This window comes from Gavialis gangeticus, unplaced genomic scaffold, assembly GCF_001723915.1.
Source record: "Gavialis gangeticus isolate Ggan-Ray unplaced genomic scaffold, GavGan_comp1, whole genome shotgun sequence".
NCBI classification, from domain to species: domain Eukaryota; kingdom Metazoa; phylum Chordata; order Crocodylia; family Gavialidae; genus Gavialis; species Gavialis gangeticus.
The window spans coordinates 56,597,635-56,615,189 of record NW_017729032.1 but is presented as its reverse complement, the minus strand read 5'-3'; the positions used below and the strand labels follow the sequence as shown (position 1 = coordinate 56,615,189).

At 38.2% G+C, this 17,555-nt stretch overlaps 1 protein-coding gene across 13 annotated transcripts in view; it reads left to right on the top strand.

The window, feature by feature from the left end:
• Positions 1–17,555, top strand: part of SUPT20H (SPT20 homolog, SAGA complex component) — a 73,634-nt gene that overhangs the window by 35,434 nt on the left and 20,645 nt on the right. For 7 of the 13 annotated variants that reach the window (XM_019524345.1, XM_019524343.1, XM_019524352.1 and 4 more), the window contains exons 5-14: positions 1,731–1,860; positions 2,629–2,732; positions 4,042–4,158; positions 4,334–4,387; positions 5,194–5,333; positions 7,022–7,178; positions 7,296–7,352; positions 8,843–8,914; positions 10,108–10,265; positions 14,945–14,977. In XM_019524345.1, coding sequence (XP_019379890.1) covers positions 1,731–1,860; positions 2,629–2,732; positions 4,042–4,158; positions 4,334–4,387; positions 5,194–5,333; positions 7,022–7,178; positions 7,296–7,352; positions 8,843–8,914; positions 10,108–10,265; positions 14,945–14,977 — 1,022 coding nt within the window. The remainder of the gene's footprint in view (positions 1–1,730; positions 1,861–2,628; positions 2,733–4,041; positions 4,159–4,333; positions 4,388–5,193; positions 5,334–7,021; positions 7,179–7,295; positions 7,353–8,842; positions 8,915–10,107; positions 10,266–14,944; positions 14,978–17,555) is intronic. The other 6 variants (XM_019524354.1, XM_019524349.1, XM_019524348.1 and 3 more) reach the window with 1 other exon arrangement.

Sequence of the window (17,555 nt, the reverse complement as noted above, 5' to 3'; positions counted from 1 at the left end):
CCCGCTGGGCATGAAGTGGTTGCTGGCGTCCCACTTGGAGGTGACGTCGAAGACCTTGCCCTGGTCGGGTTTGGCCCTCAGGTCGCTGGCGTACTTGTTGCGGACGGCGTCCTTCAGGAACCTCTCCAGGAAGGTCATCGTGCGGGGCGTCACGGCGATGCGGTCGGCGTGCGGGGCTGGGCGCAGGGTGACTCCCAGCTCCCGGCGCTCCTCGGTCCAGGTCCAGGCGCAGCCGATGCGGTTCCCCAGGCGGCGCATGGCGTTGCGGGCTCGGCTCCACAGCAAGGCAAAGTCCCCGCCTATTACATCTACCCGAAGAACCTTGCCAAACTACTTAAGCCATTTTCTACTCTAGCATGGGAGTTCTTGTGCTTAAAAGTTCCTAACTCCGTGACTCGTAGTCCAGCTAAAGGTTCAACAGCTGCATATTGAGTCCAGAGAGCAGCGAGGTTCTTTGGAAGCAGTTTATGTGCAAGCTGCTGATCTTAGGTGTAGTTGGAATAGAACTGTGTTCAGGTGTAGAAGCATGAATGTTTTGCATCTGCAGAGTCTCCAAGGAGTTGCATCTTCTCAACAGCACTGTGTCTTGCTTATTGCCAGGAGTTAGTTTCTTCCCTGCCTTGATCCCATGCAATAATAACATTGTATATTGCACTTTCTGCTTTCCTTTTAGTAGTATGTATCTTTATATTAAATAAGAAAGCATGCAGTTATTGTTGTCATTTTTTAATTAAAGCATCGTGGGAAAAAGCCAGTTACTTGCACTGGGCCCAAGGCTAGTTAACAGCACAAGTCCCTGTGTCCTGCCCCTCCCCCATTCTTTCTTCAGATATGTTAAAATGACATCCTGGCTTCCTTGATCTGCTTGTCCTTGTTCTTCACAGAAGAAGAGTACTTTGGTATTCTTTAATTCATCCTCCTGTATTCTAAGTGCCTTCTCCTTTAGAAGAGAAGGTGGAAGTGATACAATTGCAGTCATCACTGAGAATGTATTAGGTTAACCATTGGGTTCTGTTTGTTCCATGGGATGATTTATTCTGTATGCTATCAGAGCATCTCCACTTATTAACCCTGACCTTCAGTTGTAAAGTAAAGAAAGGCAGTGAAAAAAAGAGATCTCAAGCATAGAAAACAAACTCTATTTTTATTGCTAAACATTAAACATTTTAAAATGTTTTCGGGGAAGAAAACAGGTTGGACACACTTAATATCTATTACTAGTGAACAAGATCCTTCTTAGAAATAACAGTGAAAAGGCTGCTGTGGCTGTTGGACCAGATTTCAACAAATTTAGGCAAGGCAAGGCAGTGCAGCTAGGATCGGTTCCAACCTCTATAGTCATATTGTAAGCTTAGAAGGAAGCTTTTACTTTTGCTGTTAGGAATTGTTGAAGACACGGGATTTTTCATTCTATGATCAAAAAGTGCCAGTTGGCTAAATTTAATGATTTATAAAATAAATGGACAGAATAGACTTTACTAGGTTATAGATAAGTGACATAGTTACTCAGATTAACTATGAATTTTAAAAGATTTTAGAAGTGAGTGATTTTTCTTAAAAGGCATGTGTATTTTATGAACAAGATTTGATTGAATGTATTCTTTAACATTGATATACACCATGCTAAATGTTCTCTAATAATTTTATCTTCTGGTTTATTTTGTTTTTTAGTTAACTACAACATTATTAATTGATATTATTATTTTCATGAGCACTGTCTACTTTTAAAGCAGAAGCTGAGGCGAAATGTGAACTTACTTGAGAAGCTGGTTATGCAGGAGACGTTGTCATGTCTGGTTGTGAATCTCTATCCAGGAAATGAGGGATATTCACTTATGCTCAGGGGAAAAAATGGCTCAGGTAATATTATTGCTACTTAACTCTTTTAATCTTCGAAGTGTTTTTGCAAACATTAATCAGTCAGCATGAGTCATATTAGCTGCTTGCATTTCATTACTTCGTATTTGCTTCTATTATAAAGTAATCTCTTCTATTATTCTACTCTGAAACTAGAAATAGAAATGTAAAAGAGCCTGATTCTGGATGCCCCCTCATAGGAATAATAAATAATAAGGAATTAACATTCTTAGAACATACAGGCTTTATTCCTCCAAACATTTATACACATACTTACCCTTATGCATCTGAGTAGTCACATTGAAGTCAGTGGGATTACTTTATTTCTGTGCTGATTAAGCAGCATACTTTACAGCTGCTGACAGTAGCGCATTTTTTTAATTATTTCCATCATTTACTGCCAGTTGATTTTTTCTTTTTAACATTGAAAAAGCCTCCCTGTGCCACTGTAAATTAGGTTTATTGAAGTCTTTTGGTGTCTATGTATATTCCAAATGAGATGGATAGGAGCTTGGTCATTTCTGCAGTAAAACAGGATCCCTGTTTAAATGGCTTGGAAATTGAATCAAAAGCATGAAAAAGGTCACTGCACAAACAAAATTGGGACTCTGGTCAGTTTTTACTAGACCAACTTTATTTTTAGTTTTTAGTTTCACTTTTTAGTTTAGTTTTCACTTGGTTTTAGTGATTTTGATAATTTATTTTTAATATGTTTTTAAAGTGGTAGTGGAAAAGGAAAAATAAAGTATTACATTCTTTGTTTAAATTCAGATTCTGAGACCATTCGACTGCCTTATGAAGAAGGAGAATTGCTTGAATATTTGGATGCAGAGGAGCTACCACCTATTTTGGTTGACCTTTTGGAAAAATCTCAGGTTTGCAAATCTTCACAGAAGGTTTATCATTTCTGATCTGATAAACACTGATAAGTTGGGTGGTTTAGAGCACCTTCAGTAAACAGTTTGCAGCATCAGGCACATAATATTTAGTGTCTAAAAAAGCTATCTTCTTGGCATCCGTAATAATTCATGTATGTTTAGGGTGTTTTGTGGTTTAGTCTGACAAAGAACATCTCAATGAAATGTTTGAGCTAAAACTTGATGAATTTAGTAAGTCAGAGCTTTTTCTTTCTTATCCTTTAGGTTTGGTTGTGCTTTTTGCACATGAAAAGGTGTCTTTTGCAATGTAATGTAGGATCTGGGTGGATAGGGGCTCACACTTGAGGGTGCCTAGTGGTGTAGAACACTGAACTGCTTCAGCCATAATAATAATTAGTAGCAAGTGATTTAACTGCACCACTCAAATTGACTTCAGCAGAAATTACACTCTTGTATTGGGGTTAAATTTTGTTTGAAGTTTTATAACTAGGACTTGCATATATGCAAATAGATACAATGTAACAAAGATAAATTATAAAATGACTGTATGTGAATGGCATGAGTGGCTTACTAGTTAAAAAGAATTTACATGCCAGTAATTGGAGGCCTAACAGCGTTCCCTCTAAGATGCGTGGTGTGCATAGCTGTGCAGGCACACTTGTGCTGCACTGCTAGGCGTGCCTGCACAGCCACGCACACTGCACAGCTTAGAGGGAATGCTGCTAGCAGTGTGGTCAGGTGCCCAGACCAGCTGCCACATGCGCTGGTGCAACTGTGTTGTTGCAGCAACAGCTGTTTTTTTTAATCCTTCCTTTTCCTCCCTCCCCAAGTCTGCCTGGGGTGGCTGACCCAGTCACCCCGCCCTAGTTATGCCACTGACAGTAACTAACTGCAAAATGCTATTAGTCCACCCAGTCTATTGCATGTATACAATTCACAAAGTAAGTATAACAACGTATATACATATTGTTATATCTATTAATATTATATATGTATACATATTATGTTTATGTATTGATCATTATAATCATGAACATAATTGATAAAATATAAAAATTTAAATGCAAATATAATATTAAAGATAAAATAGAATGTATAAGCAATAAAAGTTATATTACATTATAAATATATGTATATATCATATTTATGTTATAATGTGTTTATCTTTATACTTAAAATGTTTATATTTATATTTATTTTGAGTCTGAAAATATAGATGTGTATATATATGCACATTAACATGCACACATATACATATATTTATATATGTGTACACATATGCATTCACAATTTTTTTTTCAAATAGGTTAATATTTTTCATTGTGGGTGTGTCATAGCAGAAATTCGTGACTACAGACAGTCTGGTAACATGAAATCACCAACATACCAAAGCAAGCACATTCTTTTGCGTCCAACAATGCAAGTAAGTGCATCAAATTGAAATCTTTAATTTACCTTAAGTAGCCTTCCTTTATCCTCACTGTTTATGATACATGCAACAGTTGGTATTGGCTATCACATTTCTTTGATTTCTATTATACATTTAACATTATAGCACTTATATTCAAATAATGAAAGCTTTGTGTTTTCTTCACCAGACTTTAATATGTGATGTGCATTCTATAACCAGTGACAACCACAAATGGACACAAGTGAGTTTGGGTGTATTTTTAAATTGTTCAGTGATACAACAGATACAATAGAATAATTTAGCAAAATATGCTGTACTAAAGCACATTGTATTATGCCCTAGAATGTATTATCACCTAGAATGGTTTTGGCATTCATTATCCTAGGGAGATGCTTAGCACTTTGCAGGATCAGGTTCTTAATCCTTGTCTATGTAGTATGATAAAATTAGAATTAGTTTAATGAGTTGACTCTTCTCCCCTCCATCCTCATCAGATATAAATCGTATCTGGCATCTGAAGGGGTCATATGACACTACCCTTCTGTTTGGCAGCATTTTCTCACTTGTATTGACAGAAGAGCAAACTTGAGTACATTTTTAGTTAGCTAAAACATCAAAAGTAAAGTATGGCAAAGTGTGTGTCTTTATGTGTACATTCATATTCAAGTCAATGCATGTTATCTAGTGTTTATAATTTGTGATAAAGGAGAAACTGGCATGCCATCAAGATAGATTCTTGATAGACTAGACTATATGGTTTTATTATGTAAAAAAATACTACTTCTCAATAATGGTCTTTTTTCTTTCCTGTAGAAAAAGTAAAAGCTCCATGGTATACAATAATATATAAAGACTCATAAACTATAAGTATTATATTTTGCTGGGTTAAAGTGCAAAGCAATTTTTCTTCGAATTATTTGAGGTATTATATGTACATGCACGTATGTATACACAAAGACAATAACATGGAGATGAGCATGAAATAAAATCCCAGTCAAGTATATGAAACATCATATTTTTACTATGTGTGCACTTTCTCTACTATAGGAGGATAAACTTCTACTTGAAAGCCAGCTTATTTTAGCTACGGCAGAGCCTCTGTGTCTTGATCCTTCAATAGCAGTAACCTGCACAGCAAATAGACTCCTCTATAACAAGCAGAAGATGAATACTCGACCAATGAAACGGTAATTGTTAGTCTCTGATATATCAGGCCATGAAGAAACCTCTAGATAGCTTTAAAAAATATGAAGAAAATAGTATGTTTTATACACATTCTATACTCAAATTAATTTTTTATTAAATGGGAATTGCAGAGGTTTTAATTATATTTTTAAACAATTAAAGTTTTAATAAGGGCTCTTAGAACAAATTTCTGCTGTTTTTAAGGTTAAAAGTTTAGCACACTGGCAGTATTAATTGCTACATTTAATCTGAATATTATTGCATATGTGTTCTGTGTAATTTAGCAACCTCTTCCAACTAGAAAGTTGTGTAAGACCTAATAAGTCTTAAACTATAATAAATTTCAGTTGATAATATAAAAAAATAAAATAAATATTTAATTGTGTATGTATATATTATTATATACCATTTTATGATGAATAGCAAATTGTATTGCTACCTTACAGTCATATCTAATTTTGCCATGGCTCAGAATCAAAATGTGAGCTGAGGCAGAGAGCAGCTTTGAATAATGTTAGTATATTTATATGGTATTAAAAATGTTTTATCTTCAACATGCCTTGCATTTCTTTGCCAAAAAAAGATATGAGGGCTGCAGTTTACCTTGAGAGTAGTTCATCTCTTTAATTCTGTGACTGTGGGATGTTATTTTCACTGCCAGAATTTAGTGTATGAAACATTGAACTAGAAGTGGACAAAATCCAGCAAAAATCTGTTTTTTGTTGCTTAAATGTTTTGATAGACAAGCTTAATTTTATCTTGAAAATCAGTAGAGTTATCTGTATGTTTAAAGTTGAGTACATCCATAACTGTTTGGAGAGGGGTTAATGATTTTCCAAGCAGTGTAGCACTCAAACTGTTATACAAAATGTTAGAGTAGCTTCATTCTCACATATAGATGCATTCCCTGCTGTTTCACAGTCACCTGAAATGGTTCACAATTATTTTACTAAGAACTGTTTACTCTGTATGATGCAAAGTGTAAATCACCCATTGAAAGTAAAATAGATGTAAATATTGTTCTTGGGTACTTCAGTGTTATACTAGTGTACAATCTATGGTACTCTATAAATAAAAGTCACCAGAGACTGTAGTCCCATTATCTCTGTGGAAATCCACTGGTCTTTGGGAGAATAATGCCTCCTTTACCATCAAATGAATTTAGATGCTAGTATCAGTATGTTTGTACTAGTGGGAACTGAGTAAATTGTCTATTAAATACAGAGCAGGGTAGTGCAGTACAACTTAACTCATTCCAAAAGGCATAAGCTTTTATAGGAGACAGCCTACTTCATCAGATGCTGTGATACAGATAATCTTATCTAGGAGGAAGAGAAAATCTCATTACATCTTTACCATATTTGCTTTTTTTTAAATGTATCAGTAGTACACAGGAATTTTGGTGGGACCATAACATTTTGGTTGCATTTGAACTATTGTTAACATTCATTAAATACTTCTATCATCTCTCTCACTCTGACAATATCTGCCACAGACTTTTTCTAGTAACAATAGCATTAATGGTTTGCTTTATAATACAGTAAAAGAAATCACCTTTTTTTAAGGTATTGCCCAATATATCTTTTAGCTGCAATGTTAATGGCTTTTTCCTGTTGTATGTGTTTGCATGTACATGATAGGGTATTTCCATGGGTAGGTATTTTATGAGCTTATATCTCAATTGTTGTAGGTGCTTTAAGAGATACTCCAGGTCATCTCTGAATAGGCAGCAGGATGTGGCTCATTGTCCGACTCCACCTCAGCTGAGAATACTTGACTACTTACCTAAAAGAAAAGAAAGGAAAGGAGCCCAACAATATGATCTCAAAATTTCTAAAGCTGGAAATGTAAGTACATTCCAGGTTGGATGGGTGAATATTTAATCAGTGTTTGTATTTAATCCATTTTTGTATTTAGTCATAATATCCCTAAATACAATGCTGTGTTCTTTCTTCTCTTTGCAGTGTGTAGATATGTGGAAACAGAATCCTTGCTGCTTGACTGCTCCTTCTGAAGTGGATGTAAGTTCACTTGTTCCCAACCACATTAGTGTCAGGCAAAGAAACATGTTTGTTCAACTTTTTTTAAGTAAAAAAGGAAGATAAATGACAAAGCAGTAAGTAACGATGGTATCTGATACAAGATCATTTAAGAATGGGGGAGCTAAGACATTTTAAGAGCTTCATCTTTCATTGCTTTTATCTTCTGTTTTGAATAAAAAAATAGCAACGTACATTATCAAGTAATAGTTTAAAATGAATATGATAGTAATCTTTACAATTTTTTGCTGCACTGAAAGGTGTAAAATTCAAACTAAAGCATGGCTGACTATGTAGCATTCTGTGAATGAGTTATAAAACCCAAAGCTGCCTTCAGTTACATTACACTATTATTTAACTGTGGCAGGGGTGTCAAAGATGCAGCTCACAGGCTGGATTCCAGCCTGCAGAGCCCTGTCATCTGGCCTCAGGGTTGCCTGTAGTTCTTGAACCAGCTAGCTGCATGCAGCACACACTGCCCTTGGCCCTGGCCCCGTGTGCTGCGTGTAGCATGTGGAGCCCACCTGGCATGGCCTGCACACAGAGCATGGGCTGGATCTGGCACATGCTGCATACAGGACATGGAGCTGTCTGGGGCAATCACTGGAGTTGTGTGCAGCACCTACACCAGACTGGCCCTGCATGTTGAATCCGGGGCCAGTTTGGATCAGACCCAGAGACCAACTTACTCCTGGCACAAATGGAATGTCTGTACATGGCCTATGGAACATTTCAGTTTTTAACATTATGGCTACAACCATAATTACAATTTACAAGGTTCTAAAAACTATTCAACTGTTAATACAAAAATTTGCTAATTTGGAGATAGCGTATGCATAGTGTGCAAGATGTGGGAGAACTGTCTTACCCCATCTTTCTACAGGAGATAGGCACAGGAACATTCCTGTAGTCCTACAAGTCTGTACCACCTCAGGACCATGCCAGCAAGGGAGTTGGTGCCCTAAGGAGGGACAGTAGGGAGAAAGCCTACATGTCTTTGCTGCATCCTTTAACATGCAACATGTCTGCCATTTTCTCCTTGCCAAGTCAGCTTTGCTATCTGAGCAAAGCACAGTTTTAAGACTGTGTCAGGTATACAAGTTGTAGCCATATTGGTCTAGAGGCAAAGGTCTACCCAAGAGAACTTTTACAGTCTTTTCTGCTGTGTCTGAAGAAGGGTGTTTGTAACCAAAAGCTTGCAATTAAAGAATCTTTTTTTGCAAAAATCTAGTTGATCTAGTAAAAGATATCACCTCTACCACAAGTCCTGATTCCTTTTGCTTCTAGACCAATATGGCTACAACCTGGATACCTGACAGTCTTAACCTATATTTCCACAATTTGCCAAATGTATTTAAAGTTTATGAAAATTCCTTAGTAAAAGTATATCAGCCAAGTAAGTATCAAATCATTAAGGCTTTTCTATATACTCCTTGTTAAACATGTATTATAATATCTGCTTTTTATTTAAGGTGGAAAAATATGCCAAAGTGGAAAAGTCTATCAAACCTGATGACTCGCAACCAACTGTCTGGCCAGCACATGTGAGTAATTTAGACCTTTGGCCAAACTTTCCTTCCTTTAGTTAAGAAGGTTCTTATTTCAACAAAATTTAAATGAAATCATAAGGAACATTTTTTTTTTCTATTTAATGTTCTGTTTTCATAGAAATTTGGAAAGAAGATCATCATGGGAGATATAATTTCACACATTGGGGTGCTTTTCAACTAAAAGAAATGACTAGAAATTATTACTTACTGGAATGCAAAATAGTAAAAATAACATTGTCTAATCTTCATTTTATTATAGGGGTATAATACAGTGTGCCTTTAACCAGGCATGCAGCACCTACCTACTGGAATAATTAAGTGGCTAAATTACTATAGTTTCCTTGTACAATATCAGAAAGCCACTGATGCAGCTTGAATTTTTTAAGCAACCTGTGCTGCCAATTCAGTAGTAAAGAAAACGTAGGGTTTTACAGGGAGCCAGTAGTGTTATCTTTTGTGACAAATCTGTTCCCTTGAATATTCACTTAGGAGCTGTTTCATGAGAGCTATATTTACAGTATTATAATGGTAAATTTTAGGAGATCATGTAAAATAAAATCCTTTCTAAAGCAGATTTCTTCACAGGTATTTTTATACACTTTCTCAGTCAAACCTTAATTTACCTGCAAACTGCATGATCTGGTGCAGAGGGAATGATAAATGTAATTATAAAAAGCCCAAAATATTTTCTAATAAAATAAATGACCAGCTCTTTATCGTTAGCATTCACCACAGTGTCTTTACTTTGTTTTTCCTGACCTGTTGCTTTGGTGGTATGCTTTTCCCTGCAGTACTTAATTTAGATCTCTGTGACATCTTGTTCAGTTGTTGTTCTGTGTTATAGATAGATATTTTAAAGTATGTTTTTAAACTTGTTTAACTTAAATAACTTTTAAATATGTTTCTGTGCTGAACAATGTCAATATCAGTCATGATTATTTACATATTTTTCTGTAGTTTGTATTTTTTTAGTAATACTGATTTTTTTCCCGTCACCTCTTGTTAGTTGGAGAATTTCTTTAGTAACCTTTTTCTTTTTTTTTGCCAAGGCACAGTGAGTTTTAGGAATTACTTGAAGTGTGTTGTTCACAACGTTTTTGTAATCTCCTGACATATCTTTATCAGTTTTTTTCTATTATCTGTTGTTTTTTATATGCTTTAAGTAATAGTGTTCTTCTGTTTTTTAGGAGATAAAAGATGATTATATATTTGAATTTGAAGTTGGTAATCAACTTCAGAAAACAAAACTGACCATTTTTCAGTCTCTTGGTAATCCTCTGTACTATGGTAAAATACAGACACTCAAAGGTGATGAGGAGAATGAGAGCCTAATATCTCCATCACAGTAAGTCATATATATATTGAAAGTGTATCATTTTATGGTATTTGAGGGAAAAATAAAAAATCTAATGTTTTACGCATCAGTGTCTTCTAGTATAAAAGCAGTAAGTTGATTATTTGCTTTTGTGTGATGCATAAATTAATTTGTCACCTTCAGAATCCCACGTTCTCCCCTATTAAAATTAGGACAGAATGAAATCTCAATTTGTTGAAACAGTTGGGGACCTTTCCAAGATATTTTTTTCAATGTTATTCCTATTATTTGTACCTATGATAGAGCACTAAAAATGTGCTAGTGATGTCAAACATGTAAAAAGACATAACCTCTGATCTGAAGAACTTAACAGTCTTAAAAAACAAAACAAAAGTTAGAAGAAAAGGAGAGCACAAAGATAATTGCTGGCATGTATGTGCTCAGTTTTGCTTTTTACATTATAGCACAGCTGCCTAGTGACTCTTTGACTTATCCGGACAGAGTTAATTCCATTCTGGCCCTAATATTACAAGGTTCTTTGCATGACTCCTATTCAGTGAGACACAATGATGTGCCTGGTCACAGAAAGTAGCTAGTTTTCTTAACTGACATTATGTGTTATTGCTTCTAAGTGTGTTATCCTAGCTGTTATTTTTTAATGTTAATCATTTCAAGCTGTTATTTTTAGTTATTTTTTACCCTGGCCCCATTTGCTGATTATCTGCTTTTATCACTTCAGATAAATTGACTTAGAAAGCTAGTAGTGACTTGAGATTGTGTCCTAGGCCTGGGATTTTCAAAGAAGTCTGTGGAAGATGGGGAGCCCGTTTACTTGAAAATCCAGACCATATTGTACAGCCTCACACATCATTACTTGTGGAACTCAGGTGCCTGTAGAGTGTACACTGATGCCAGGAGCATGGGGAACAATCAGGATGAGCTAGCCTTACTACTGTCCAGTGGGCATTATGATCTAGTAAGGATTACGGAGACCTGGTGGGACTCCTCACATGATTGGAACATAGCCATCGAGGGCTACACTCTGCACAGAAGGGACCGAGTAGGGAAGAAAGTTGGAAGCGTGGCTCTCTATGTGAGGGAGCAGTACACGTCGTTGGAGGCCAACATCAGCTTCAAAGAAGAGCAGCTCAAAACCCTCTGGGTTAAACTACAGGGTGGGACAGTGAGAGAGACCTAACTGTAGGTATATACTACAGACCACCAAACCACAGGGAGGAGCTTGATCTTGAGTTCTCTCAAGTACTGGCAGAAGCCACCGGTACATGGGACATGGTCGTCATGGGTGACTTCAATTACCCAGACATCTCTTGGTAGGAACACTCAGCTAAGTCGGATTGATGGCATTGGTTTCTGACCTGTATCAAAGAGCTCTACCTGACTCAGGAAGTGCATGGGCCAACCAGAGGTACCACTCTCCTACATTTGGTCTTGGCCAAAGAAGACAATGTGGTGAACAACTTGAATATAGAGGGTAGCCTGGGCAACAGCAGCCGCAAAACCAAAGTGTTCACTGTCTGTCTCAAGGCAGGCAAATCAGCTATCAGGTTTGAAGCTTTGGACTTCAAAAAATGAATTTCAACAGGCTCAGGGCAATAGTAGGGGAAGCGCTGCAGGATAAGGGACTGAAAGTGAAAGGAGTGCATGAAGAGTGGTTGTTGTTCAAGGACACGATCCTTGAAGCACAAAAGAAGTCTATTCCTATGCGGAAGAGAGGTAGCAGAAGAGCTGGTAAGCCCTCTTGGCTTAATAGGCATATCGTGGTCCTCTTGAAAAAGAAGAAAGAGGCATACAAACAGTGGAAGGTTGAGACAGTCCCAAGGAGGACTATACAACAATGGCCCACACTTGTGGAGAGTGGATTAGAAAGGCTAATAAAGCGACTGAATTTAAAATAGCAACAGAAATCAAAGACAATAAGAAGTCCTTTAGGTATGTAGAGAACAGGAGAAGAACAAATAGAAGTGTGGGGCCATTGCTTAACTCAGGACAGCTGGTTACTGAACTCCTAAATGACTTTTGCTTCAGTATTTCACTGGACTAAGGGGAGAATCATACTAGATAAGATTCAGAATGGGCATGGTGGGAATGACTGCCTTCCTACTGTTGACATTGAGCTGGTGTGTGATCAGTTAGAAAAGTTAGACATTTATAAGTCAGCAGGACCAGATGAACTTCACCTGAGAGTGCAGAAGGAGCTGGCCAAAGTCATCACAGGACCTCTGGTGAAACTCTTCCAAAACTCATGGTGTTCAGGGGAGATCCCTGAAGACTGGAAGAGGGCCAGTGTTGTACCCATCTAAAAGAACAGGAGGAGAGAGGACCCAGGCAACTATAGGCCAATTAGCCTAGCTTCTATCCCAGGGAAAATCCTGGAAAAATTAATCAAGGAGTATATGTGCAATATGCTTATGCAAGGTAGGATTTTGAACGACATCCAGCATGGGTTTGTCGCGGGCAGGTCTTGTCTTACCGATCTCATCTCCTTTTACAACCGGGTAACTCATCACCTGGATAAGAGAGAGGAGGTTGACATTGTATACCTAGACTTCCAAAAGGCTTTTGATCTGGTATCCCATGACGTTCTCATGGGAAAATTGGAGGATTGTGGGGTTAACTGCTTGACAGTTAGGTGGGTAGGAAGCTGTCTGCAGGATGGGACCCAAGGAGTTCTAGTGAATGGATCTGTTTTGTCCTGGTGAGAAGTGGCCAGTGGTGTCCTTCAGGGATCTGTGCTTGGTTCAGTGCTTTTCAACATCTTTATCAATGATTTGGATGTGGGGGTGAAGCGCTAACTGACCAAGTTCACAGACAACACCAAGTTATGGGGGAGCATGGTCATGCTTGAAAATAGGCTGCAGATACAGGTGGACCTAGACAGGCTGGCAAGCTGAGCGGATCAGAACTAGATAAAGTTCAACACTGAGAAGTGTAAAGTGATCCATCTATGGATGAACAGTTCCCAACATACAGGCTCAGTGGCGCCAAACTGACTAGCACCATGACTGAAAGGGACCTAGGGTTAATAATAGACCATAGTATGGACACAAGCTGTCAGTGCGATGCTGTAGCCAGCAGGGCAAACAATACTCTGGCATGCATCAACCAATACATCTCAGGCAAAACTAAGGGAATGATTCTTCCGCTTTACTCATCATTGGTGAGGCTGCAGCTGGAGTACTGCGTCCAGGTCTGGGTGCTGCACTTCAACAAAGACGGAAAAACTTGAGAGAGTCCAGAGAAGAGCCACCCATACAATCAGAGACTTGCAAGGCAAGACATATGAGGAAAGGCTGAGGGACTTGGATATGTTCAGCTGTAAAAAGAGCAGGCTGAGAGAGGACTTGGTAGCAGCTTACTGCCATATCAGGTATATATCAAGGGCTCGGCAAACAACTGTTCACCAGAGCACCCTTGGGAAAAACCAGGAATAATCTCTACAAACTCCTGAAAGACCGTTTCAGGCTTAACACTAGGAAAAACTTCTTCCCCGTCAGGGTGTCCAGACTGTGGAGTAAACTCCCTCCACAGGTGGTGCAATCACCTACCCTAGAAGTCTTCAAGAGGAGACTGGACAGTCACCTTGCTGGGGGCACCTGACCCTAGTTGCCTTTCCTTCCTAGTGCAGGGGGACTGGACCCAATGATCTTGCGAGGTCCCTTCCAGCCCCTAACAATCTATGAATCTAACTCAGTGGGATTTGGCTCCCCAGTTTCCTTTGATTGCTTTGAAAATCCCAGCCTAGAAAGTCAGGGATACAATAAAAAAGTGGTAGTGGGAGTTCTCCATATTTAAAAAAAACAAAAAATTTTTGATCCATGGAAACAACCTGGATAATTCTTTTATAACCTCAATGTGTTCTCAGGGCACACTTCAGATTTAAGTGGGATGACAGGCTATCATTTGTGACAAAACATGAAGAATTTGATTTTGGAAACGTTAAATCAAAAGAAATCAAAGACTTTAAACATCTCTTAACTTTTTAGCGCATGACTTGTTTTTACATACAACTATATATCATTCTCTTATTTAATAATGGAATTCCCTAAACCCTGAGATTGTAGTCTGGTGCTGGGAAAAGCTGCGGATTGGTTGTGTTTCCCAGTTGTGCTGTAGAAAAAGACGCTAGAATACTAGAAAAAGCCACAGGCCTTGTAGTTCTTTAGTCCTTACTCTGTAAAGGTTATAATGTCCATACCAGCTTCCTAAATTGGTTTGAATTGGACCAAAGATACTACCTATAAAGAGTGTTGACATTACAACATAAATGATATTAGTGGGTTAGATTCCGTGTCATATTTGTAAAATATATGTACTTCAAAATAAATCCTACTTTACTAAGAATAGGGGTACTAAAACCTGGCAGTAACTTCCAAATAGATAGTTATGATTGTTGGAGCACTCACAGTTTTTCTGTGGAAGCAGATTGTTACATTTATTTATAAGATATACTACTAGTTTGAATATATATTTCAAACCATCACTTTATTTTTTAGATATGTAGAGGTTTGTATTTTGCCTTTTACACTACAGCAGATTGTTCTGTATTCTCAAACTGCTTTAGCTCTTCTCAGTTGACAAGAAGTATCAAAGTAGAGATTTTCTTTTTGCTATTCTTCCAGAGTTTTGCATCCTTGAGGCAAGTTCGTGAATTTCAGTTTAAAAATGAATATCTGTGTTTGACATTTTAGGTTTCCAATTGGCTCCAAGACTGATGCTGAAAGGTAAGTTAATTAGTTCGTATTTTATTTTACTTTGTTACCACTGCACCCATTTGTCCCTTTTGTCCCGAATGTATCTTAATTACATGACCCAGAAATTAATTCTGGGGGACATAATGGCAAGAAAAATAGGTAGAAACAATCTATCTGTAGGGACAGTGAGAAGCACATACACCTCGTCCCATTTGCTGGGGAAGTCCAAGGATCAGGTAATGCCTTTTGATTCACCTGACAATGAATCAGTGGTAGCATTCAGGAGTAGAATTTGATTCTGAGATTTTGTACAAGTAAATTTTCTATCAAATCTGTCTCTAAGAAGTGTTATTCTTTTGAACTTAACTTCAGTATACAGCTTCTTTTAGTAATCAGTTGAATATGCAGTGTGTTCAGACAATGTTGATTTAGCATTGTGAGAGAAGCCGTCCTTTCACTTCAGAAGTAAGAAGAATTTAGGCCTTTGTTGTATTTTAACTGTAGGAGACCTAGGGTTATTGATTGTGGTTCATTAAATGAAAACTTAAACTAAACTTTTTCTTCAAGTATGTGTTTGCATGGATCCCACTGTAGGTATAATTGCACTGCATGCATGTGAATTCAGAATCTGTTGAGTAGCTGTGTCTGGAAAGGCTGATCCTGTGCCCTGTACTTCCTTGTGCTATCGTGTGAGGGTGTAAAGTGACAGGACTGACACAACTATGCCTCATTTCCCCCATGCCATAGCAATTTTGAGTCTGTCCAACCCAGTCAGCATTTATTTAAGCATAATAGCTGTAGTAGCAGTTGATAAAGGTAGGCTGAGACCCCAGGAAAGAAGCCGTGGCAAGTTTACAACAGCAGAATTATAATCTGTGAGCAACCCTGCCATTGGACACTCCTCTAGTTCTAGTGAGCAGTGATGACCAAAAAAATTGGCAAAGTCAGCACCAGAGCCTTCAGCATCACCATCCTTAACATCTGCTTCTGGACAGAAGAAGCTGGATCCCTTCACCTCAGACACCAGAAAAATACCCTGACATGGGAAAACATTTGGATGTATTGAGCTTTTCAATGCCAACAGGTTGTATGGAACCAAGGGCTTTATGGAACTTAGCAAACAAGCTTTGGTTCGTACTAGTCTTAGCTACCTCTGCATCAAAAGAAGGTAGAAAAGCAATACCAAGCCCATTCAAAGAGTTCTAAGCAGTTTTACACCTATCTACTAGCAGGATCATTGGTATTTTCTTCTAGCTTTTCCTACAAACTAGGATTTTAAGATATCAAACTTTATCCACAAAATACAACCTTTTTGTGGAAAGGATCTTACTACTTCCAAGCTCACTGCAGAACATGGAGAGGAACTGAGACCTGTGGCAAGAGGAGGTCAGATCATGGCCAGCAGTGCTCCACAAGCAGTGAAAGAAATGTAATGTGGCCACTGGAATCATGGTGAGGGTCATCATCATGTGCCAACATCATCATATGTCAAGATTCTTGGCTGCAGGCATCTGTTCTCTATAGCCATGTCCAGACAGCCACTGAAAATCTACTCTTTAGGAAATGTACTTTTCAGCACCACAATTGATGATGCTCCAGCCAGTTCTGTGGCTCTAGCCAATTCCTTGGAACCATACTAAAATTTCTAGAAATCCGAAGTGCATTCCTATACCATAGGTTTTTTAGGTAAGAGACAGGCAAGAGACTCCATCCTGCAAGCAGTCCAGAGAGCCCACAAATCCAGTTATCTTTGCTACTTTATAAGATTACTGTCCTTGACATAATTTGTCATCCAGCAGTCTGCATCCCAGTGTCAACAAATCTGACATAAGTCAAGAGTCACAAAAAAGGTATGCAGTAACAAGTTTTTGGCACGTGCTTTGTATCCTTCCATTAACTTTAGCAGATTGTCTTAGTGACAAACAGGTACATTGCACATGGCTACCCCATTTTATTCCTTCTCTTGCCCTGTAACCTTCTAAAGAGACCCTTTGAGAAGTCCCATGAGAATTACAAGGCAAAGGCTTCTATTCCCAGTACTTACTCCATGGAATGCTGTAAGAGATCACGTGAAGTGTGTTAACTTCTGCTTCGGAAGAGATGTGAGCTCAGGTTCATTACCAGATTCTTCTTCCTGCAGTGGTATCAAGGACTTCTTTACATCTTGCGTATTCAGTATTCATGGGGGAAGAGGTTAGCATGCTATAATTCAGCATGGTGCACAACAGTGATAGGACTGTATCTTTCAGATTTTCCTCACATCTCTATGTGACACTATGAACTCACTCCAAGGGGCAAGCCATTTCATTGCAAAGACTGTCTAAATGGATAACTTAGAGTGTCATGCTTAGCTGCCACCTGGTAGGTGTACCTCTTTACCAGTCAATCACAGCTTACTCTGCCAGACCTGAAGCAGCATATTTGGTCTGTCTCCAAAATGTTGCAACATCTGAAATCTGTAAGTCTGCTTATGTTCATAAGACAACAGGAACTGGCTATGTCAGTGAATCCATACTTGATTTGAGAGAGTGGTGCCTGTTCAAGTGGTTCAGATGGTACTTGTTCTGGCCCTTCCAGAGGATACCCGGTCATGTACAGTGGGTCCCAT